This window comes from Gobio gobio (assembly GCF_949357685.1).
Source record: "Gobio gobio genome assembly, chromosome: 1".
In the NCBI taxonomy this organism is placed as follows: Eukaryota; Metazoa; Chordata; class Actinopteri; order Cypriniformes; family Gobionidae; genus Gobio; species Gobio gobio.
Window position 1 is genome coordinate 54,761,318 of NC_137097.1, and position 23,753 is coordinate 54,785,070.

A 23,753-nucleotide genomic window follows, 5' to 3' on the forward strand; every position below is an offset into this window, starting at 1 on the left:
TTTAATAAATATACATTCTAGTTGCTCAAAAAAGTATTGCAGATCATAACTGCTTACTTATTTTTAGGTTTTGCTTTTGAATACATATTTAGACATGATCAAACACTAGATTTCTTTAAATGTGAAAATTTAAAAACGTTAATAACTCACATCTGTCAGGACTCCTGGGTGATCGTGTGTGTATGTATGTTTTCTTACCTGTTGGTGGTGGTTCCTCACGGGTTCACTGGCTCCTCCCACTCATTTCAGTAATTGTTCACCTGTTGTGTCTCATCAGTTGTTTTCTTTTTATAGCACGCTGTCCTGTCTCTCGTCGCGCGCTCATTGTTTTTGGTTGGTCTCAGTCTCTGTCCTGTCCAGTTGGAGGTCCTGGTTTCTGTCTCTCTTCAGTTTCTCGCAGGTTCGGTCGCAGGCATCCGGAGGCTTGTCAACGACCGGAATTCACACGCTTGCGGTAATTTGTAAACTTGTCCTTGAGAGAACTCTACCCTGCTTTGTCGGTGTGACTGGTACGCTTCGTTTTTAGGCGAGAGTCTAATCCTGAGTTCGGCGAGCTGTCTTTTCTACCAGACGCTGCCTCGTCTTCTGTCCAGTGCATGGAGTATTTCGTCAGTCATTCAAAGTGAGGATTTCTCTCCGGTTACCCACCAGAGTGGATTACGTCGTGGGACACCGCGTGTGGACTCAATTCGATGGAGTGTGATGTGCCTTGCCTAGACTTCTCATTGTACTTCTAAATAAACATTGAACTTGCATTTGACTCCGAGATTCATTCTGACAGAATGAGCGCGCCAATGATGGAGTCAGCGAGTTCGGAGGATTCGGAATCGGTGTACGCCGCACTTCATCAGCAGGGAGTGGTCATAGAACAGCATTCATCCCTGTTGACTGAGGCTTCCCGAGATTTCCGTGTTCTGTCTGAACAATTTACTGAGCTCAATACCAGAGTAGACCAGATTGTCTCCTCGGTCGGTGAACGTTTTCCTTCTCCTTCTGCACCTGTTGAGACTGCACCTGCAGACCGTCAGTCATTCAAAGTGAGGATTTCTCTCCGGTTACCCACCAGAGTGGATTACGTCGTGGGACACCGCGTGTGGACTCAATTCTGTGGAGTGTGATGTGCCTTGCCTAGACTTCTCATTGTACTTCTAAATAAACATTGAACTTGCATTTGACTCCGAGATTCATTCTGACAACATCCTAATATTTTTAATGATACTTATAAAAGCACACACAAGTGAATATTAATGAATGCAAGCAAATATAATTTAACCCAAGAACAGTTTAAAATGGTGCTAAAAAGGCAAACTTATTTTTCCTTATATGTACCAGTATAGGCTATATGAATTGATACTGAATCAAGATCGAAATCGATATTTGTGCCAATCCCAAATACCCCTCAACCCCCGCCCGCCCGCCACCACAAATTGGTTTCTAATCTGTGGGAAACACTGTAGACTGAACATTTTCTACTGTTTCTGTGCCCACAATTCAGCTGTATTCCAGAATTTTTTTTCTTGCAAAGACTGTAAAATTTGTAGTTTTAGGTTTATTTAAACTAATGTAATTCAGCTATGAGCACATTTGTGCTATCAACATTATGCAACACACAGCCATAACACTCAGTAGTGTTATCAGCAGTGAGGGCTAAGCCCCCCTAAGGGTGAAATCCTAGAACCGCCCCTGGCTACCACATATGCGTCCAACCCATTCCAGAGCTTTTCCTGCAGCCTGTCTTATCCAATGAGTGCAGTAGCTGCTGTCAGTCACTGAATATCCAGAGACCTTACAGGACAGTGTCAAAACCTGACCAGGCCTTAAGACCATAGAATCAGTCTGGGTCAGTTCAACACACTGGACACCTGGGTAAATAAATAAGGCCTGACATGTTAAGAAACATGGAAACATTTTGTGTAACCACAAGTCATTTTTATTCTAAGGATTTCTATAGAAACTATGAAGACTTACGAGAGACGGCTGCTAGCAGCAGAATAACAACCAGAGAGATGAGTAGACCATGGTTTGAGAAGTGAGAGAGCAAGCTGCTTCTTTTCATCTTAACACTCAAATAAATATGAGGAAGAGGAATATTTGCATACAGTTCTGCATACGCAACTGTTGGATTACAAATTTATACATTGTTATATCTAGGTTCCAATGTAATAGAATATAACTGAAACATTATCTATATTTCTGTTTTACATTTTGAAGTAAACTTGAGGAAATTCTAAGGAGATTACGTCAGGCTGTGCAAGTGGTTGAGACATTAAGTATTTTGTCTTTATGCACTTCCTGACTATTTACCATGACAAGTTTAGAGCAATACTGCCTGAGTGATTGGATTAGCATCTATGCATTTGAATGGCACTGTTATGCTGATTGAATTACGGCTGATGAGACAGGAATGTTTGGGGTGTGTCCCTATTTTGAATATCTCCTCCCCTGCTGTATAATCTCTCCCCCTTTGGAATGTATATAACCTATCAGGTATGCTGTTTGAGTCAGACTGTTTTCGGACGACCTGCAGCACAGAGAGTTCTCATTAAAAGAATCACTTCTGTTTGATCCCGACGTCTCCTGGTCTCTACTTCAAGAAACAACAGAAGTTCACAACACAACCCACAAAATTAGTATCCACATATTTTTTATATATGATTTTATATGATGGACTTCTTTTCTCTTTTATTTACATTTCTTTCACAATGTTGGCAGTAAAGATGGGTGTACTGTGGTATTAGGAAATTATATTTCAATATTGTCTGTGATATGAACAGTATAGAACACACATTTAATGTATAATATATTAATTATTGTTAAATTTTGTTATTATATTCAGTCAAGATTATCCAGGGCATACAGTTCAACAATACTTTAAATAGTTTATATTATTATACAGCTCATATACATGTACAGCAAAATAGAGAGAGCTTTGGTGAGAATTAAACAAATATTGAATTACTACATTATTAATTTCTCGCTAGAAATGACATCAGAAGTAGAAAATATTGGTAAAAAAAAAACTTACATTTACACATAAACTGACCAGCAAACGCAACTTTCGGACGCCATCTTTTTTCCCAGCTCAACTGTCATAGAATGGAACGCACAGGATTGTGGGATATCAAAGGCAGCGAAGGATACAAATATGCTGCCTTCAAAAATCGATCGGATGAAGGTATCTCAGGAGACAGGAAGTGAAGCTAACATTAGATTCGGACGTGCCTTGGTGCCTTCCTGCCTTGAAATGTGTCCTCCGAAGGCAGCATTTTCCAGGATTCGGACGCAGCTTGTCTCGTCACCGTTATGCCAAGTTGTGTTATTGCCTGTCTTTGGAGTATTTATAATTAAACTATGTTTGGGATCTAACCTGTCTTCCTGCCTACACACACCTGTGATACTATGGCACTGTTGAGTCACTATACAAAATCCCTTCTACATTTGTGGGATATTTATATTTGTATTAAGAACGCTACAATGTAAATGGACAAACTTGAATGAGTGTTCAAAAGTTCAGAACTTTGACATTGTCAATAAGTGTAATGTGCAATCCAATTTGCATACATTCATCATACCAGTTGTCATCATGACACTTTCTTTTTTTTTTGCTACTGCCTTAAATCAAAGGTTATTTGCCACTTCATATCTAACATGTAATCGTAAAGAACTTGAAGCAAATATCAGATTGAAGTGCTGCAAAAGCACAATTTCTTTGGAGCAAATATTTGCTGATAATGCATTTACTCAAATTTATCATTAGGCTTGTATTTTAATAGTATTTTTGCTACATTAATGTCTATAATGTCATTATGACTTTGAAAACCTAATGTGTTCCTGAGAAAATCTGTTGCAGAAAACCATCAGAAACACTCTTAATTTGTAAGATGATGTTGTTTTTGTACAGGGAGGCTGTTGGCGTCTGTCACTGTGTACGTCTGGCACAATAATACACAGCTGTGTCTTGAGCTTGCATATTCTTTCCTTGCAGTGTTATTGTGTTACTGGACGTGTCTCTGGTGATGCTGAACTTGCTTTTCAGTGAATCCTTATAGGCTAAGCCTCCACCACTCCCAATCACTCCAATCCATTCCAGAGCTTTTCCTGCAGGCTGACGAATCCAGGCTGTTTCATAGCTAGTAACTGAATAGGAGACTTTACAGTCGATAGTTAGAGTGGCATCAGGACGGACAGTCAGAGACGCAGGCTGAGTGAGTTCATATGAATGAACACCTTTATCAAATGAAATAATACCAGTTAGTAAAATGGCATGAAGTTTAAAGACAGTTAAAATGATTTTAGCAACAAAATGATATATCACACACAAAAGTAGACTAAACTTACAGGATATTACTGCAAGAAACAACACTAAAGATGAAGAGATCATGGTGTGTTTGAATGATCTGAAGCGATTCTTTCCTCCCTCTGGTGATCAGAGGAATGTATAAACTGACTCATGCCTGCTGTTTAAATATGCAACTGATGATTTACATAATCAAACAGAATAATTTACCAACCTCACAAGTTGAAACAACAAGAATATATTGGGATTACATGAAAAGGCATCACATTGTCCTGAACTTTTAAACAAGCCTTTTAGTTTTTAATTTGATCATGTCTGTCATTATTTATGGTTGAAGTCCATTAGCAGAAAATGTAAACAGTTTATTGTGACTGTAAGTGATTCAAACTATCAAAATGTAAAATATAGGAAGTATTATTGACTGAATAATTCCAGTATCACACCGAATCATGCAATATTTCAATTTAAAGAGGACTTTTTAAGTTTTAAAGAATCTGATTTTAAAGAGTGGAGCTTTCGATATTATTTTGTATATATTAGGCATTTTAAACATTTATAAATAACATGTATTGCCCTGATTAGCCTTTATGCCATCACATTTTATACATTAAAGTTTGTCTTGTTCTTTTTTTTATCATTTATGGCACACATTATTTAGATTTATATTATTACACTTTCTTTTCTCCCCTGCTCCCCTTTATGTTTTAAAACATAAAACATTTCTTCTAGGAGTTCTAGTCTGGAGGATAAGCTTGTTCATGCAGACACTAATGTCTCTTCTCCGACCACCCTAGTTGATGCTCATGGTAATTTTCCATGCTACAGGTGTACTTCTTGCACTAAATATGTCAAATGTCAATCACTTGTTCATCCTTGTACACAAAAAAGATATAATTTGTCCGTGTTCTCTGTTGGTAAAACTGCTCGGGTTATGTATATAACCCTTGTTCCCTGAGAAGGGGAACGAGCACTGCATCGAGACGACACTTTGGGGATGCTCCCTTAGCATCAGCGAATCTGAAACCAGAATGCCAACTAGGCCAATCCGATTGGCGTGCGTGATGACGTAACCGTGACGGCAAACCCGGAAGTATAAAAGGGGAGCTGGAATATAATGTCGGCAGTAATTGCTCTGAAGCATGCGCTCCAGGCGCGCCGAGGTGTGGCGTCGGGATGCAGTGCTCGTTCCCCTTCTCAGGGAACAAGGGTTATATACATAACCCGAGCAGTTCCCTTTCGAGGGAACTCGCACTGAATCGAGACGACACTTTGGGGAACGAATCCCAACTAGGCCACACCGAAGGGTAGCGCCTGCCCTAGTGTGAAGCCGGAGACCGGGCACAGCTAGGACTGGAGCACCCTAGCACCAGGCGTCGCAGGGAGATCCAGGCTATAAAACCTGATAAAGGTGTGTGGGGTAGCCCACCCGGCCGCCTCGCAGATATCCTGCAAGGGGACCCCAGAAAGAAGGGCCACCGAAGAGGCCATGCCTCTGGTGGAATGAGCACTCACGGCCACAGGTGAAGGCAAACTGCGCACCTGGTAGGCCATGGTAATTGCCTGGACAATCCAGTTACTGATTGTCTGAGTAGATGCAGGCAATCCCTTCTTAGGTGAGCCAAAACACACCAAAAGTTGTTGCGATCTCCTCCACTGTGCAGACTTCGCCAAATAAACTCTGAGAGCCCTAACCGGGCAGAGTAGGTGAAGTCTCCCCTCTTCCGCCGTCACGTGAGGCGGAGGATGAAATGCCTGCAGAACCAATGACCTGACCACCCTTGATGGCACCTTAGGCACGTAGCCCAGCCTAGGGTGTAAGATGGCCTTTACTCCTCCCGGGGCAAACTCCAGGCAGGTTGGCGTTACCGCCAAGGCCTGGAGATCTCCCATTCTCCTGAGAGAGGTAATGGCGAGGAGAAAAGCCACCTTAAGGGTCAGGTTCTTTGGTTCAGCTGACTCCAATGGCTCGAAGGGGGCCTCAGCCAAGCCTTCGAGAACCACTGCCAGGTCCCAGGTTGGAACTCTGGAATGAGCCGCAGGCCTCATCCTCCGAGCCCCACGGAGGAATTGTACAACCAGCTGGTGCCTACCCAGAGGCCCATCACCCATAGGAGTGTGGAAAGCCGCAATGGCAGCCACATACACCTTGAGTGTGGACGGGGTAAGCCCTGTAGAGAAGCGATCTTGGAGGAACTCCAGCACTGAAGCCACTGGGCAGTTAACTGGGTCCACCTCACGCTCCCTGCACCAAGTGGAAAATACATTCCACTTGAGGCTGTACAGTCTCCTCGTAGACGGAGCCCTAGAACTGAGTAAGGTCTCTATCACCTCTGCCGATAGGCCAGCCTCTAGGTACCTGGTCCCCTCAGGGGCCAGACCCACAGGTTCCAAATCTCCGGGCAGGGGTAAAATATCGTACCCGCCGCCTGAGACAGGAGATCCCTACTCAGAGGAATCTCCCACGGTTGACCTGCTAGCAGAGCTATGATATCCGAGAACCAAACTCGAGTCGGCCAACGGGGTGCTACTAGAAGTAGACTGACCCCCTGTCGCCGGACCTTCTCTAGGACTCCCCCAGAGCAGCGGGGCTGGACGCGTGAGGGAAAACCACAGTGGACAGTGGGACGTCTCTCAAGACGCAAACAAATCCACTTCCACTGGGCCGAACCTCTTGCATATGGCCTCCACCACCTCTGGGTGGAGTCGCCACTCCCAAGGCCTCAGCCCCTGCCTCGACAGGATGTCAGCTCCCTGATTTTGGACCCCCAGGACATACATTGCCCTGATGGACAACAGTTTCCCTTGGGACCACAGGAGGATTTGATGCGCCAGTCTGCAAAGAGGGCGCGATCTCAAACCCCCCTGGCGGTTGATGTACGCTACGACAGACATATTGTCTGTCCGTACCAGGACATGTTGGCCGCGGAGGTCCGGGAAAAAGCTCCTGAGAGCTTTGTAGACCACCATCATCTCCAGGCAATTTATGTGCCAGGAGGAATGACGGCCCTCCCACGGGCCCCTCGCAAAGTGGCCGTCCATGACCGCGCCCCAGCCAGTGAGGGAGGCGTCTGTTGAAATGGATTTACGGCAACAGGACGCTCCCAACACTGGCCCCTGGGACAGAAACCAAGGTTTCTTCCATATGAATAGGGAACGAAGGCATCTGCGCGTTACCCTGATCATACGGAACGGATTCCCTCTGGGGGAAAACCCCTTGGTTTTCAGCCACCACTGGAGGGGTCTCATGTACAGCAGGCCAAAAGGTGTTACGTTGGACGCTGCTGCCATGTGCCCCAGCACCCTCTGAAAGTGCCTCACAGTGATGTTGTGGCCTAGCCTTAATCCTGAGACCATCCCCAGTATGGTCTCGACTCGCGCGGGAGACAATTGTGCCCGCATCGTCGTCGAGTCCCATGCGACCCCGAGGAACGTTGTCCTCTGGGACGGCGTCAACACGCTCTTTTTTGTGTTGAGTCTCAGCCCCAAGCACCTTATGTGGGCCAGAACGACATCTCGATGCCGGACCGCCATATCGTACGACTGGGCCAGTATGAGCCAGTCGTCGATATAATTCAGCACACGGATGCCCTGAAGTCTCATTGGAGCCAGGGCTGCATCCATGCACTTCGTGAACGTGCGTGGGGAGAGGGCTAGGCCGAAGGGAAGCACTCGATATTGGTACGCTTCGCCCCCAAAAGCGAACCTCAGATACTTCCTCTGACATGGGAGGATGGAGATATGGAAGTATGCGTCCTTCAGATCTATCGTGACGAACCAGTCCTCGGACTGGATCTGACTCACGATCATGGGAATGGTGAGCATTTTGAATCTGAAGCTCCTCAGAGACAGATTCAAAAACCTCAGATCTATAATCGGACGCAACCCTCCATCCTTTTTGGGAACTATAAAGTACCGGCTGTAGAACCCGGACTCCCTTTCCAGCAGAGGAACACGCTCTATGGCTTCCTTCGCTAACAAGGTTTTTACTTCTAGTTCCATTACCCGAACCCGCTCGGGTACCACTGTAGTCCAGTACAATCCCCTGAATCTTGGAGGAGGATGACCGAACTGCAGTCTGTAACCCTTTTCTACAGTACGCAGGACCCATGTAGAAATATTCGGAAGGCATTTCCATGCGCCGAGATAATCTACTAAGGGAACCAGCCTCTCGAGGCTGGCGTCGGGTGTTACACGGTTCCCGCAAGTAGTTGGGAACGGTTCTCCGTGTGCGGACGCGCGAGCTGACCAGCCGCAGGTCAACCTCGGTTGTTCCTCCGCGGGAGGGACCGCTCTTAGAAGCCCTGCCGCAGCTAGGACTTCTTCCCAGCAGCCTTCCGCGCCTGAAGGACGTTCCGTAGATCGCCCTTAGGAGCGGAAGACTGCTGCTGAGAGCGTCGCCTCTGTTGCCAGGCTCCCGGGGGAGGGGCTCTAGATGCGACACTCTCTTTTTGCACCTTTCGGTGCGAGGAGCTGGATGACGGCTGAGGCTGCCCACTAGGGCCAGCCTTCCCCGGCTTTGAGCGGCGAGGGAGGTACTGGTGGAAGGCTGCTGACTGTCTCTTCGCCTCCTGGTGTCTGAAAACGACGGCGTTAACCGCGTCTCCAAACAGACCAGAAGGCGAAATCGGGGAGTCCAGGAGGAAGGATCTATCCTTCTCCTTTATCCCCGACAGATTCATCCAGAGATGTCTCTCCACAGTCACCATTGAAGCCATGGAGCGGCCGATAGCGCAGGCCGTCTCCTTGGTGACGCGGAGAGACAAATCTGCAGCCCTCCTTAACTCCAGTATATCCTCCGGAGAGGGACCCTTGCCCTCATCAAGCTCTTTAAGGAGATCTGCCTGGTAGGCCTGCAGAATAGAGAGTGTGTGCAGGGAACTACCAGCCCGACCAGCCGCCATATAAGCTTTGCCCACCAAAGATGAGGTGTCCCGACAGGGTTTGGTGGGCAAAACCGGAGCCTTAAGGGACGATGCAGAGTTGGGTGAAAGGTAGCTCGCGAGAGCTTCCTCCACCCGAGGCATCGCCCCATAGCCCGCCTCGCGTGCCCCCAGAACATTGGAATAATCCAATACCGGAGGATTTGACACACGCGAGGAATAGGGCTTCTTCCAAGATCTGCACATCTCGGTGTGCAGATCCGGGAAAAAAGGCAGGCCCTGGCGAGGTGTTTGGACCCGGTGCGAGAGGAACCGGTCATCCAGCCTACTGGGTGGCTGGATTTCCAGAGCCTCTTGTGGCCAATTTATGTTTAATTTCGCCACCGCCCGGGTCAACACCTCAACCAGCTCCTCTTGGGCGGGTGGATGAAGCGATGAAACAATTCCTGCTTCATCCCCTGCCTCGGTGCCCATTTCCTCCGGCTCCTCGGAACCGGAGAGAACGAGCACCGGACCTCCCACCCCGGGGAAAGAAGCCGCAGAGCGGGCTTCCACACGGGGAGGAAGATCCTCGGAACTGTCAGAGGAGGATCAGGAAAGTGCCGCAGCAGTCCCGAAACCCTCTGACAAGTCCCGCTGTGAACCCCATGATCTGCGACGCCGAGCCGCCTCAGCGACCGCGGGTCCAGAACCATGGGGCTCATGAGGCTGGCCGGCCTCATCAAACACGGCCAGCCGAGAGCGGAGCACCCTGAGCGTCAGCTTTTCGCAATGCTCACAAGCGGCTCCCTCAAGAGCCGCTCGAGCATGCTGAACGCCCAGGCAGTGCACACACAGCAGGTGTGTATCCGAGCCCGACATATAGCGAGGGCAAGGATGCACACACTGCTTGAACTCTCTCACTTTTTCACACTCCATTTTCATTCACACACTTTCACTGACGTACAACAATAAATAGACAGACAGTTTTGACACAGAGCGCTATGCTGAAGAGCATTAACTGCCGACATTACGTTCCAGCTCCCCTTTTATACTTCCGGGTATGCCGTCACGGTTACGTCATCATGCACGCCAATCGGATTGGCCTAGTTGGCATTCTGGTTTCAGATTCGCTGATGCTAAGGGAGCATCCCCAAAGTGTCGTCTCGATGCAGTGCGAGTTCCCTCGAAAGGGAACCACACGTGCTTTACGCACTAGAATTATTGAACATACAAGTGCAATTCGTAGACGGGATGATACATCTCCCATCTATCGTCACTTCAATCTTGCTAAACATTCTTTGTCTGACATGAAGTTCCTGGGCATTGAGAGGATTTTACCTCATAGAAGAGGCGGAGATAGAGACAAGAAATTGTTGCAAAGGGAAGCATTTTGGATTTTTGAACTTAAATCTTTATTTCCTGATGGCATGAATGAAGAACTTGAACTCTGTTGTTTTTTGTAATTTTCTGCAACATTTACTGTTGCTTTGCTTTGAATGTATATTTCATATAGTTTGTGTTATGTTCATTGCTTTTCAGCAGAGGTGGAAAGAGTAACAAAATATTCTACTCAAGTAAAAGTACTATTACTTCAATTAAATTTTACTTAAGTAGAAGTAAAAGTACTTGTCTAAAAATTTACTCAAGTAAAAGTAAAAAGTAGTTCATTTAAAATGTACTCAGAGTAAAAGTTACTGAGTTACTTTTTTTTTACAGCGGGGTGGGGAACTCTCCCGTGTAGGGTTGTAATAGAATGATGTTTCACAACATCACAGTATTAATGATTTAATAAATAAACTGTATTATTAAATTATGGTTATTATTATCACCAGTTAAAATGGCATTAAATTAATGAAAACTGATTATTTATTTATTTTGGTTGAACAAATGCTTTATTATAACAAACATGAAACCTTTTTTTTTTTAATTAAAATTTCAATAAAACATGTCTAATGAACTAAATAAATTATTATGAATTAGATTAACAACTTTAAGAATAATAGAGTCCTTATTTTTATGATTTAATACAAATACATTACCAAAACGGTGGTAATCAAATACTTGTCCTTTCATTTTTTGGGCAAAGCGCAGCTGTTTTACTAAATTAAACCATGGATTTAAAAATATATTCTTAAATAATGTTTAAATTATGTAATATTTTTATTGTTTCTATTATTATTATTATTTTGACAAGTATTCTATAGGCCTACAATAGTAATATATTTCTTTCACAATTTCATCTAGTTAAACCGTTTATTTTGACGGGTTTTAGTGAGGACCTATTTCAGGGAAGATCTGTTTCAATTCAGAATGTATTTGATAATGGCTTTTAATCAAATAAAATTATGAAAATGTTCATTGGGGGTCTCAGATCAGCTCTGGAAATGTTCATACTGTATGTTCATGCCCAAATATGTTTTTTGAGACGTTAAACACCACAAGCATCGCGTAGGCTACTTAAGTATGTAGGCTAGTATACGAAACGGCGCTGCTCATTCACACAGAGACAGAACAAGCCGATCATATATTCATATAGCAGTGTTTTGAGCTTTAATATTCACAGGCCGTGTCGCGATTTGATTTATTGTACAGCTTTACCGTTGATGTATTCATTCATCTATCAGTTTGCGTGTTTTACGTGACATCTGCGTTATACTGTAATTCTGGGATTCCCTCTGCATCACAGAAAACATTCGGCCTTAAGTTATAAACGTACCTTTATCCGCACAGAGGGAAGGTGTTCCCGAACATGTTCTATGTGTTTCCTCCTTTGCATCAACATTTTTTTGCTAATTTGATATCCTCCAGGACAACACCCGTCTATTTTTTGTCTATATCCAAAGTTTTTCCGTACTATCCAGGGGTTCACGACGGCGTTTCGCTTTCAGCTGGGTCTGACGTCTGTCAGTCCATCTGTCTCCATCTTTTTGTGATTTTTGCGTGTTGCCTTCAATTCAATGCAGTCGTTTCCGGATCGCATTTTCCCCCCCTTTGTATTATTTATTTTTACTCAGTAATGGGTGTGGTTTAAAATGTAGCGAAGTACAATACTTCAAACAAAACATACTTAAGTAAAAGTAAAATTACAGATTTTTAAAACTACTTAAAAAAGTAGAAGTACGCAGAAAAACTACTCAATTACAGTAACGCGAGTAAATGTAATTCGTTACTTTCCACCTCTGCTTTTCAGACTCTCTTGCTGTGACACTTGTGATAATTGATTATTATTGGTGTTAATTGATAATTGGATTAAGCTGATAGCTTTGAATTGCTTGTCTATCTAGAAAGAGGGTGATTGTTTGTTGCATTTTGATCACTGAGGATAGCAATCTGCTGAAACCTTTGCTCATGCTCCTCTGTTTTTAACCCACCTGCACTTTGCACTTTATTGCACCATGCAATTGATAAAATAAATTTTGTATTTTCCCAGACTTCAGTCTTTTTTGGATTCAGTGTGCGGTCAACCATTTTTTCTGTTTTGCTCAAGTATATCCTTTTTGGATCTACGCACCTGAAAGAAAAGAGTATCTTTCCGATTGAAGAGCGCAACAACTTTTTTTGACTTATGTTTTAAAATTGGAAATGCTTCATTGTTTTAAAAAACTGAAGCAAGAAAAAAATGCCCATTTACATCAATTCAATAAAGCTGGGAGTCTTGTGCATGTTGCCCACTTGGGTCCCACCTATAGTGGGAGGTGCAATCTTGCATGAACTCCATCTGGGAATTTAACATGGGGCCATTATGGAACCCGCAGACAATTCTAAATGGGGCCCCTTTTCATACCCATATGGGCCCCACATACAAATGTTTGCTGGGTCTGATCTGCTGAATTGGGCATTAGAAAGGCAGACAGTGCCCTCTATTGTAGTATCAACAGTATTCTCATTAAAGATTGATAACTTTACTGTGACTGCACACACACAAATATATATGTCATAACCAGTTCCTTAAACTTTACAACATGAAGGAAATGCATTTAAGTCAAACTATTTTTGATCTAATTGAACTTTGACTTAGTCTTAGGTTACACTAACAAAGAAAGGTCTGCAGCTAATTTCTCAAATGTTTGTTTGACCGAAAAACACTGATGTTAAAAACTTGTGCAATATAAAAAATAAATAATTTTTTTTTTTTTTTTTTTTTTTTTTGGCATTCCTACAGTAGGGGGACTTTCTGTTGCTCTTTTCGTTCAAGATGTTTTTGAACAAGGCAGTAATTGCTCTGTGTCACAGTGACTCTCTGGCGCAGTAATACACAGCTGTGTCCTCAGTCTGCATATTCTGTCTGGAAGAGTCTCTGGTAACTTGGAATCTACTTTTCAGTTTATCACTGTAAAATGTGTTACCATCACCACATATCTCTCCGACCCATTCCAGAGCTTTTCCTGCAGCCTGTCGTATCCAATGAGTGCAGTAGCTGCTGTCAGTCACTGAATATCCAGAGACCTTACAGGACAGTGTCAAAACCTGACCAGGCCTTGAGACCATAGAATCAGTCTGGGTCAGTTCAACACACTGGACACCTGGGGAAATAAATATGGCCTGACAGAGAGATGAAAACATTTTGTATAACCATATATAAGAGATTTTTATTATGAATTATTTCTATGAAAAGTATGAAGACTTACGAGAGACAGCTGCTAGCAGCAGACACAACCAGAGAGATGAGGAGACCACGGTTTGAGAAGTGAGAGAGCAAGCTGCTTCTTTTCCCTTTAATACTCAAACAAAGAGGAGGAGAGAATATTTGCATACAGTTCTGTCAATATGTTCAAATGTTCTAGATTGTATTAATTTAAAAAGTTACAGTGAACATAGATCCAACTGTCATCAGAGCTAATGACCTCTGTATCAGTTAAAAGCAGTTTATTTATTGGAAGAGAAATAAAGACAATAATGAACTATATGTTGATTCAAATTATATGGAAATGTGGCGTTCTTCGAATTTGATAAAATTTTTGTAATGTATTTCCTCGAACCAGGCGGACTAGTGTGCATTAGTGGTGGGGGAAAGCAGTGACTCTTTCTGCAGAGCAAATCGTTTACTCTGTGTCAAGTGACTGTGTTTGTGAGTAAATCATTAAAGGGTTAGTTCACCCAAAAAAATGAAAATTAGCCCATGATTTACTCACCCTCAAGTCATATAGATGTATATGAAATTCCTCTGTCAGACGAATAAAATCGGAGTCATATTAAAAAAGTCCTGGCTAATCCAAGCTTTATAATGGCAGTGATTGTTGCTCTGTTTTTGAAGCCATAAAAGTGCATCTGTTCGTCATATAACTGCTCCACATGGCTCTGGGGGGTTAATAAAGGCCTTCTGAAGCAAATCAATGCGTTAATGTAAGAAAATACGTCCATATTTAAAACTTTATAATGTAAATTATCTAGCTTCTGGCCGATCGCCTTCCGTAATCTTACGGAAAAAGTGTTGTGCCTCTAGCAGTTCAAAATGCTTACGCTACGTCTGACGAGTGTAACTGGTGAGCAATGTCATCAGACGTAGCGTAAGCATTTTGAACTGCGAGACGCACAACACATTTTCATTTTCTTACACAAACGCATCGATTCGCTTCAGAAGGCCTTTATTAACCTCCCAGAGCCATGTGGAGCAGTTCAACACGATCACATGAGAATGCGTATCAATAGTACGAGTGTGCAATGTCGTGGAATGTATATGCCAAAATTTGTTTTGCCGTGCATATGGTACGCTGTTTTTCGTGTGCATATGATACGCACTTAATGGCGTGATACGCACTTTATAACTCATTTTGGCGTACACATTCCACGACATTGCACACTCATATTATTTATACGCATTTTCGTGTGATCGGGCTCAGCAGTTATATGACAGACAGATGCACTTTTATGGACTTCAAAAACAGAGCAACAATCACTGCCATTATAAAGCTTGGATTAGCCAGGACTTTTTTTTAATATAACTCCGAAGTTACTCGTCTGAAAGAAGAATGTCATATACATATAGGATGACTTGAGGGTGAGTAAATAATGGGCTAATTTTCATTTTTGGGTGAGCTAACCCTTTAAGTCATTCATTCAACCTATTCATTCAAAAACACAGATTCATTCAGGAAGTAAACAGCATTGTGTGTTTAAAAGTGCTCAGAGACACGATGGATATGCCATTGTTTGGAAATATGTTCATTGATGGAGTAAAAATAGGCAAAGTAAATGGCAATACTGTGTCTAAAATGTAAGTACTCAATATTAACTTAATGTTTATAAAAAGCAATATCACAATCGTGCCTTTATTTTCAATAGGCCAACTGTGCTAAACAGCCCTCTTGCTTGTGTAGCCTAATATTGTTTCATGAACATGGTTGTTTCTGATGACCGAGGGAAGCTTACAATAGTGTCCCTGTGATTCTGATTCAGTAAAATGCAGTCATGAGCCTCTGCAGGTGAAATAATGGCCTAGACCAGAACATATGTATCAGAGCATAAGCATAATTTAAACACAAAATAGGAGCAGGACTGTGTTGGAAACCAGTGACATTTAAAATTGCCCACTAATTTCTACTTAGAATGAGCTTTTATAATTGAATATTTCTATGTGATGCAATGCAGCTGATAAGTCAATATTCATCATCTGTATGTGAATGAGGAAGTGGTTTTTGTACTGCTTTGACCCTGAAATAATTCACAGTGACTCTCTAGCACAGTAATACACAGCAGTGTCTTCAGTCTTGAGGCTGTTCATCTGTAGGTAGTTGACTGCTGGAGTCACTTCTGGACACTGTGAACCTTCCCTGGACTGACTGGGAATAGTAGATAGGAGTACTGGATGTGCTGATGTACGCAATCCACTCCAGACCTTTTCCAGGGCTCTGTCTGATCCAGCCTAGATAGAGACTGCTGAATGTAAATCCAGTTCCAGTACATGTAAGTTTATGAGACTCTCCCGGTTTTTTAACCACTGTGTCCGACTGAGTGAATGTCTGACATTCAATACCTGTGGAAAAAGAAACAATATTAGGCTACATTTCATTGAGATGTTATAATGTCACATTGTTGCAGTCTTAATGATTATCCTTCAGTGACTTACATGGTCAAACTGCCAGTATTACATATACAAGAAACGTTTTAAACATGGTGTATGTTAAGTTTAAACCAGAAAGACAGACTTTGTTCCTAGAGTTTAGATGTCTGTAGATCACAAAGATGCACTGACACATTTAAAGTGGGAAGGTCATTTGCATATATTAAAATCAGAGAACGGATGTTATGAAAGACTGACGTGTGTTTGGTCCAGATTTAGATTTGGATAGTTAATGTTGGAGATCTGTATAAACACTCTAACCCGAGGTGCCCTAATGACTACCGCCCTGTAGCACTCACACCCATCGTCATGAAGTGCTTTGAGCGGCTGGTCCTGGAACACCTAAAAGACTCTCTACCATCCACATTGGACTCACACCAGTTTGCCTACCGCAGCAATAGGAGCACAGAGGATGCAGTTTCCATGGCACTGCACGCTGTGCTCACTCACCTGGACAATAAAAACACTTACGCACGCATGCTGTTTGTTGACTTCAGCTCAGCATTCAACACTGTCATCCCAACCAAGTTAATAGCCAAACTTGGAGACCTGGGCATCAATACCTCAATGTGCAACTGGATTTTGGACTTCCTAACTGACAGACCCCAGAATGTTCGTTCAGGATTCACCTGCTCCACATCCATCACTCTTAACACTGGTGTACCACAGGGCTGTGTGCTAAGCCCGTTTCTCTACTCCCTCTTCACCGCCGACTGCAAGCCTGTGTATGGATCTAATTCTATCGTCAAGTTTGCGGACGACACAACGGTGATTGGGCTCATCAGCAACAACGATGAGACTGCCTATAGGGAGGAGATCCAGCACCTGGCCACATGGTGCACCGAAAATAACCTGCTCCTCAACACCACCAAAATGAAGGAGCTCATCGTGGACTTCAGGAAGGAGTCAAGAGGCACACACGACACCATCCACATCAATGGAATGGCTGTTGAACGTGTCTCCAGTTTCAAGTTCCTGGGGATCCACATCTCGGCGGACATGTCGTGGACGACCAACACCTCCAGCCTGGTCAAGAAGGCTCACCAGCGCCTCTTCTTCCTGAGGACACTGAGGAAGAATCAGCTCTCCTCGGCTATCCTGGTGAACTTCTATCGCTGCGCAATAGAAAGCATCCTGACCAACTGTGTGGCAGTGTGGTATGGGAGCTGCTCTGTTGCGGAGCGCAAGGCACTGCAGCGGGTGGTGAAAACTGCCCAGCGCATCACAGGGACTCCACTGCCTGCCATCGAGCACATCCAGAGGAAACGCTGCCTGCATCGAGCTCGCAGCATCCTCAAGGACTCCTCTCACCCAGCACACAGACTGTTTTCTCTCCTGCCCTCCGGCAGGCGTTTCAGGATCCACCGGACCAGGACCAGCAGACTTAAGAACAGTTTTTTCCCCAGAGCTGTCTCCTTACTGAACTCAAACCCCCGCTGATCCACTCCCCTCATATACTGCTAACTCTCCTACCTCACATCCACCTTCACTTTGTTATTTGCACTACCGACTGTTTATTACAGTAACAACTGTTTACTTATTCATTTTGCACTACCACACCGTAACTGGATTATGCTCATTTGCACTGCCGACTGTTATTTACAGTACCTACTGTTTACATTTGTATTTTGCACCGTACTTCTAACTGTAATATGCAATCACTTCCACTGCACTTTTACACTTTTTTTCGGATAGCTTCTGTCCATAATTTATTGCACTACCTTAATCCACTGCCATATTCCTCATTTTAGCCTAACATATCATTGTATACCTCTATCTGTAAAATTCTGTTTATAGTAATAGCCATCTGTATATTATATTATATTCATAGTACATATCCACCTGTAAATTCTGTTTATAGTATTAACCATCTGTATATTATTCACTGTACATATTCACCTGTAAATTCTGTTTATAGTAATAACCATCTCTCTATTTATAGACATATTTATATATACTCAGTACATATCCATGTCCTGCACTTATGCAAACGTTGTATATCCTGCACTTGCTGCTATTGCACTTCTGGTTAGACCTAAACTGCATTTCGTTGCCTTGTACTTGTACTTGTGTAATGACAATAAAGTTGAATCTAATCTAATCTAATCTAATCTAAAACAGTCTATTAATTTTTCTATTATTGGAGATAAAAGTAATTTTTGTGTATTATTTTTATAAATAACACTACACTGAAAGTTTAAAACCACTAAAAAACAATGTTAAAAAATAAAATATGAGATAAGATCAATTCCATTTCTGCCATCTATTGGTGTTTGGCCAATACTGCGACTCGCACAGAAAGATAAAGTGCTTCAGTTCATTGACTGACACAGATATGTGCTGTTGAAACAGTGACACCGGTGAAAACAAGCTATCAATACAGAACTTTATTGAGAAACATACAAATCTTTGAAACTTTTATTTGAGTCTGTCTTATTGGCAATCTTAAAGAAAGCAAAGCCAAGACAGATGGTAGAGATTATTGATTGTATTGTATTGACCTATTGAAATACTTAATCTGTAAATCTGTTGTTCTGTAAATCTGGTGTTATAAAACTTTTGAAGGAAAAAATTATGCATACGCTAATGTGAATATGATGATGTTTTTGTACAGGGAGGCTGTTGGCGTCTGTCACTGTGATTCTCTGGCACAATAATACACAGCTGTGTCTTGAGCTTGCATATTCTTTCCTTGCAGTGTTATTGTGTTACTGGACGTGTCTCTGGTGATGCTGAACTTGCTTTTCAGTGAATCCTTGTAGTCTAAGCTTCCTCCACCCCAGATCACTCCAATCCATTCCAGAGCTTTTCCTGCAGGCTGACGAATCCAGGCTGTACCAGAGCTAGTAACTGAATAAGAGACTTTACAGTTGATAGTTAGAGTGGCATCAGGACGGACAGTCTGAGACGCAGGCTGAGTGAGCTCATATGAATGAACACCTGTTAAAAAAAATATTAATACAAAGTCATTCAATTTAATGACATTAACAATCTTCATCAAAATCTGCAACAAAAGTCTTCAAGGGTCTGAAATGATGCTCAGAAAAATAACTTACAGTTAACACTTGCCATTAGCAAGACTAAAACTGCAGACAACATGGTGTTGTTTTCAGGACAGACTGAATGAAAAGGAGCAGTTCTTCCCTCCCTCTAGAGATCAGATGAACTGACTCATGTCCACTGTTTATATATGAAGCAAAACATTTACATATACATTTGTATTAGTTGTTGTTGTTACATATATTACATTTTCCTTTCTTTTAATTACATCAAAGTTGTAATGTTCAATAACAAATATTTGAAGAATATCAGTAAAATCATATTGAGTTGTTTTGACCTGGATACACATTTAGAATTGTATCTTAATCATAATTATTATGTTTCTACTCTATGCACACACAAACAGATTAAGCACTTCAGTTCATTGGCTGACTTAGATCTGTGGATGAGACCCTTAGTGCTGCTCAAACAGTGGCTGAATCCCACCTCTGAGACAACAAACACTGGGTCAGAACAAGCTCTTTCAAAACAGAACTTTACTGACCAACAGACTGGATTTTACAGTCATGGCCAGAAATATTGACTTTCTAATTAAACAAATAATGCTATATTTTTGTTATTGACAGTTTACAAATTATGATGTTTTATTTATTAGATCTTTTTTTTTTCCAACTGATTCATTCAGTGTACATCAAACTTTAATGTTGTGAACCTTTGAGGACAAAATGATACGCTAATGTGAATATGATGATGTTTTTGTACAGGGAGGCTGTTGGCATCTTTCACTGAGTATATTTGGCACAATAATACACAGCTGTGTCTTGAGCTTGCATATTCTTTCCTTGCAGTGTTATTGTGTTACTGGATGTGTCTCTGGTGATGCTGAACTTGCTTTTCAGTGAATCCTTATAGGTTAAGCCTCCACTATTCCAGATCACTCCAATCCATTCCAGAGCTTTTCCTGCAGGCTGACGAATCCAGGCTGTATGTTCGCTAGTAACTGAATAGGAGACTTTACAGTCGATAGTTAGAGTGGCATCAGGACGGACAGTCAGAGACGCAGGCTGAGTGAGCTCATATGAATGAACACCTGTATCAAATGAAATAACACCAGTTAGTAAAATAGCCTGAAGTTTAAAGGTCCCATGGCATGAAATTTTCATTTTATGAGTTTTTTCAACATTAATATGAGTTCCCCTAGCCTGAATATTGTCCCCAAGTGGATAGAAATGTTGATCGGTGTAAACCCGAGTTCTGGCTGTCTCTCTCTGCCTTTGAGAAAATGACAGGCCAGACGAGCCAATCCTGAAGTCTCCTGGTTTGACGTCCAAGCAGGAACGGTTACCTCCCTTTCCTCCGCACAGAGAATCAGGCACGCCCATGCAAACGCTCGAGAGATCATTCCTTGTGAACGAGTGAATGCTGGCAGTTTCTCAGTGTTTGGATGTACAAATGAAAAAAGTCTTTTTTCAGTTCCTTCTGATCTGTGATCAGTAATTTCTGATGTGTAGCTAATTATTTATTATTCGTGCACACAATGCGGCTTCTCTCTCTCCAGACAGAACGGTGTTTTTGTGTTTTCTATCTTTTGAGTCAGTGTTTTTGTACGTCCTCGTCGCGTCTATCGGTTCTAAAATGTGCACACTGTGCATACAGTCATGAGTTTCTGCTCAACATCGGCCTCACACACGCCGAAGCTCGGGCTGCACTGGCCGTTGGCCTTCAACATCCCCGACCCCCAGTACTGCATCTGGCCCACAGCGGAGGCACCAAACGCGGCGTGAGATTAAGCAGAAGGGGGGTAAACGTGAGCATATTCGGGCTAGACAGCCTAGCCCCACAATAAACTGGATTACATTCGATTACTGCTGTTGTATCTTTGTTTGCGCTGTGTACTCAACGCGCGTCACTGACGCTTTTATTTTATTTTAAAAATAATGCTATTATCAACACTTACTTTTAACTCGTTCATCTCGACAGCTGTAATGGTACTTTGCATGTGTTACAAAGTTGGTAATAATGATGAAGACGGACTCGGTGTGACTGGGACTCGTGTTTATTCAGAATAAAGAGATTAAAGATGTGACGTCATGTGTCGTAACTGGGAGTACATAGATCTAGTACGAGTTCACGGGTGGGAAGTCACGGGTTTGGCTGCCGTTCCAGTCCACTTTCACGGGTAGAAGGTTGGAAAAACACGGGTTACAGGTTGCCTGGAACGCGGCATTAAATACACAGACTAATGACAAGACAAGTGACACCTGTGAACAGGGATGAGACAATTAGCCAATGACATGACACAACACATGAGGGCATGGGAATCACATGACAATGAAACACATGACAAAACCAGGAAGCAAGGTAATGGGAAAACAAACTTGAAAACATGAACCAACACCAAAACACCCTGTGACAGGGTTCAAAGTATTTATTTTTTTTCCACAATAATTTCACAGGTCTATATAATTATGTGGTCTTGTTTCATTAATACAGTGTATACTTTTTCTTGATTTGCCCCAAAAGAATGGAAGTGAAATGTGACAACATATGTGGGGTAATTGTCACATGTGAATGAGCATATGACAGCTTAAAATGTTATCTGATATAATCCAAAAAAAATATACAAGACAAACTAAAATATTTTGCCAATAAAATACAATTATTAACCTTTTCATATAAAATAATGGAATTTTTAAAATAATTAAAAAAACTAATTTTTGAGTTTTACAGCAAACCCACCGCAAAACACAGCTATACAGCATAGTTCAAAACATAATAATAATTTCTGAACATTGACTCTCAGTCATTATTCACCTTTTTCTCATAGTTTATTAATAGAATTCTTAAAAGTATAGAATATAATATCATATTTATAATAGGGGCTCATTGTAACGCAGTGTGACAACATGACCCTCCTGCGCAACTGGGATTTAAACCCGGCTCATGTATTCTGCTGGTTAGATCAGCATTAAAGATTGATCTCAACTGTTAAATGACAGATTTAAGATTAAAATAATATCAGATTTGTCTAATTTTATGTAAACAAAAAAAATTGCCACGTTATTTTCTCTATAGTGTTGATATGGCAACTAGTAAACACACTAAGTTTCGTCACACTGGCATGTGTGGAAAGTTTTAACCAACGTTAACCCCGTTAGGTTTTGCCCCGCTCTCCCCTACGATTCTGTTCCCGCGGATCAGAGAGTCTAAAGGCCTCACTTTTGCCTGTAATAATGAAGCAGACTTGTGAACTCAGAAAATGTTACTCAGGAAAAAAAAGTTGAGTTGGGATACGATTCATATGCATTTTTATATTCTTATGTTAGAGGATTTTTTTTTTTTTTACTTTTCATTCAAGATGTTTTAGAACAGAACTGCTTGTTGTTTTAACTGTATTCATTCTCATGCACAAGAAGCTGATGTTCATTACTTTATTCTGCCCTTGTAGAGTCACTTTCACTGTCTCTGGTTACCTCAAACTTACTTTTTAGTATGTCACTGTAAAATGTGAAGCCACTGCCACAAATCTGTATGTATCAAAAAATATGTGCTGTGGTAAAAGAGTCTGATATGCCTGTGTAATTTTAGAGCATAGTGTACTTCACTGTAAAACCGTAATATAATAGACTATATTTGTTACACTCTGTTCAGTTCGTTTCCATTTTCATGGACTTTCAGTTTGTTTTCATTCATCACATGTGTTCCTTTGTTTGATTTTCCCGCCACTCATCAGTAACCATGGACATTCATTCACCAAAGCTGTTTGTCATTTAGTTCCTCATCGCCATGTATTTAGTTCCTTTCTGTTCACTCTGTTACGCCCGTCTACCTTTTTGTTTTAATAAACCACGTTTGTATTTGTATCCAGTCTTCAATCTTCTTCTTCTTGTGACAATATTAATGCTGTGACCGTGTCAGTGATGATGGTATATCTGCTCTTTGGGCTGTATTTTGTGGATTTTGTATTCTCTGCTGCCACCTGTTGAACTCTGATGAAACACTCAATAGTGGTTTTTATTCAGCCAAGAACTTTGTGTCACTGTGTTTGTTTTGCACAGTAATATGTGGCTGAGTCTTCTGCTGTCAGGCCCGACAGTTTCAGATAAACCATATTCTTTGAATTATCTCTAGTGATTTCAGTTCATCTATTGAAGGATTCTGCGTAGTCTTTGCCGCTGCCGCCACTATAAACACGTCCAATCCAAGCAAGTGGTTTTCCAGCTTGTTGTCTGATCCAGTGCATGCTACAGCAGGCAAAGCTGAACCCAGATCCTCTACAGGACAGAGTCAGAGTTTCTCCAGGCTTTTTCTGAACTGTGCTTTCAATGGACTCCATATTTTGACATTTTATACCTAAAAAGAAAGATTGAAAAGACTGATTTCATTTGAAATATGTATTAGAGCTGATAACAGAAATGTGTCTCATGAAAACTCACGGTATACGCTGAATGAGAGCAGCAGCAGCAAGCAGAGTACATTCTTCATCTTGAAAGTGGTGATGTAATGCTTCAGATCCAATCAGAAGCACATAAAT

The 23,753-nt window shown here is 42.1% G+C and overlaps 1 protein-coding gene across 23 annotated transcripts in view; it reads right to left on the minus strand.

Annotated features, from left to right (window-relative positions):
* Nucleotides 1-23,753, minus strand: part of ighd (immunoglobulin heavy constant delta) — a 784,237-nt gene that overhangs the window by 666,565 nt on the left and 93,919 nt on the right. The window contains exons 1-2 of one of the 23 annotated variants that reach the window (XM_079830378.1): nt 19,276-19,379; nt 18,856-19,159 (exon numbers count right to left, since the gene is read on the minus strand). The exons of 19 other annotated variants lie outside the window; for them this stretch is intronic. In XM_079830378.1, coding sequence (XP_079686504.1) covers nt 18,856-19,159; nt 19,276-19,318 — 347 coding nt within the window. In that variant the 5' untranslated portion in view covers nt 19,319-19,379. Of the gene's footprint in view, nt 1-3,923; nt 4,228-4,338; nt 4,437-18,855; nt 19,160-19,275; nt 19,380-23,753 lie in introns of those variants that run through there. 3 more of the 23 variants (XM_079830392.1, XM_079830407.1, XM_079830400.1) reach the window with 3 other exon arrangements.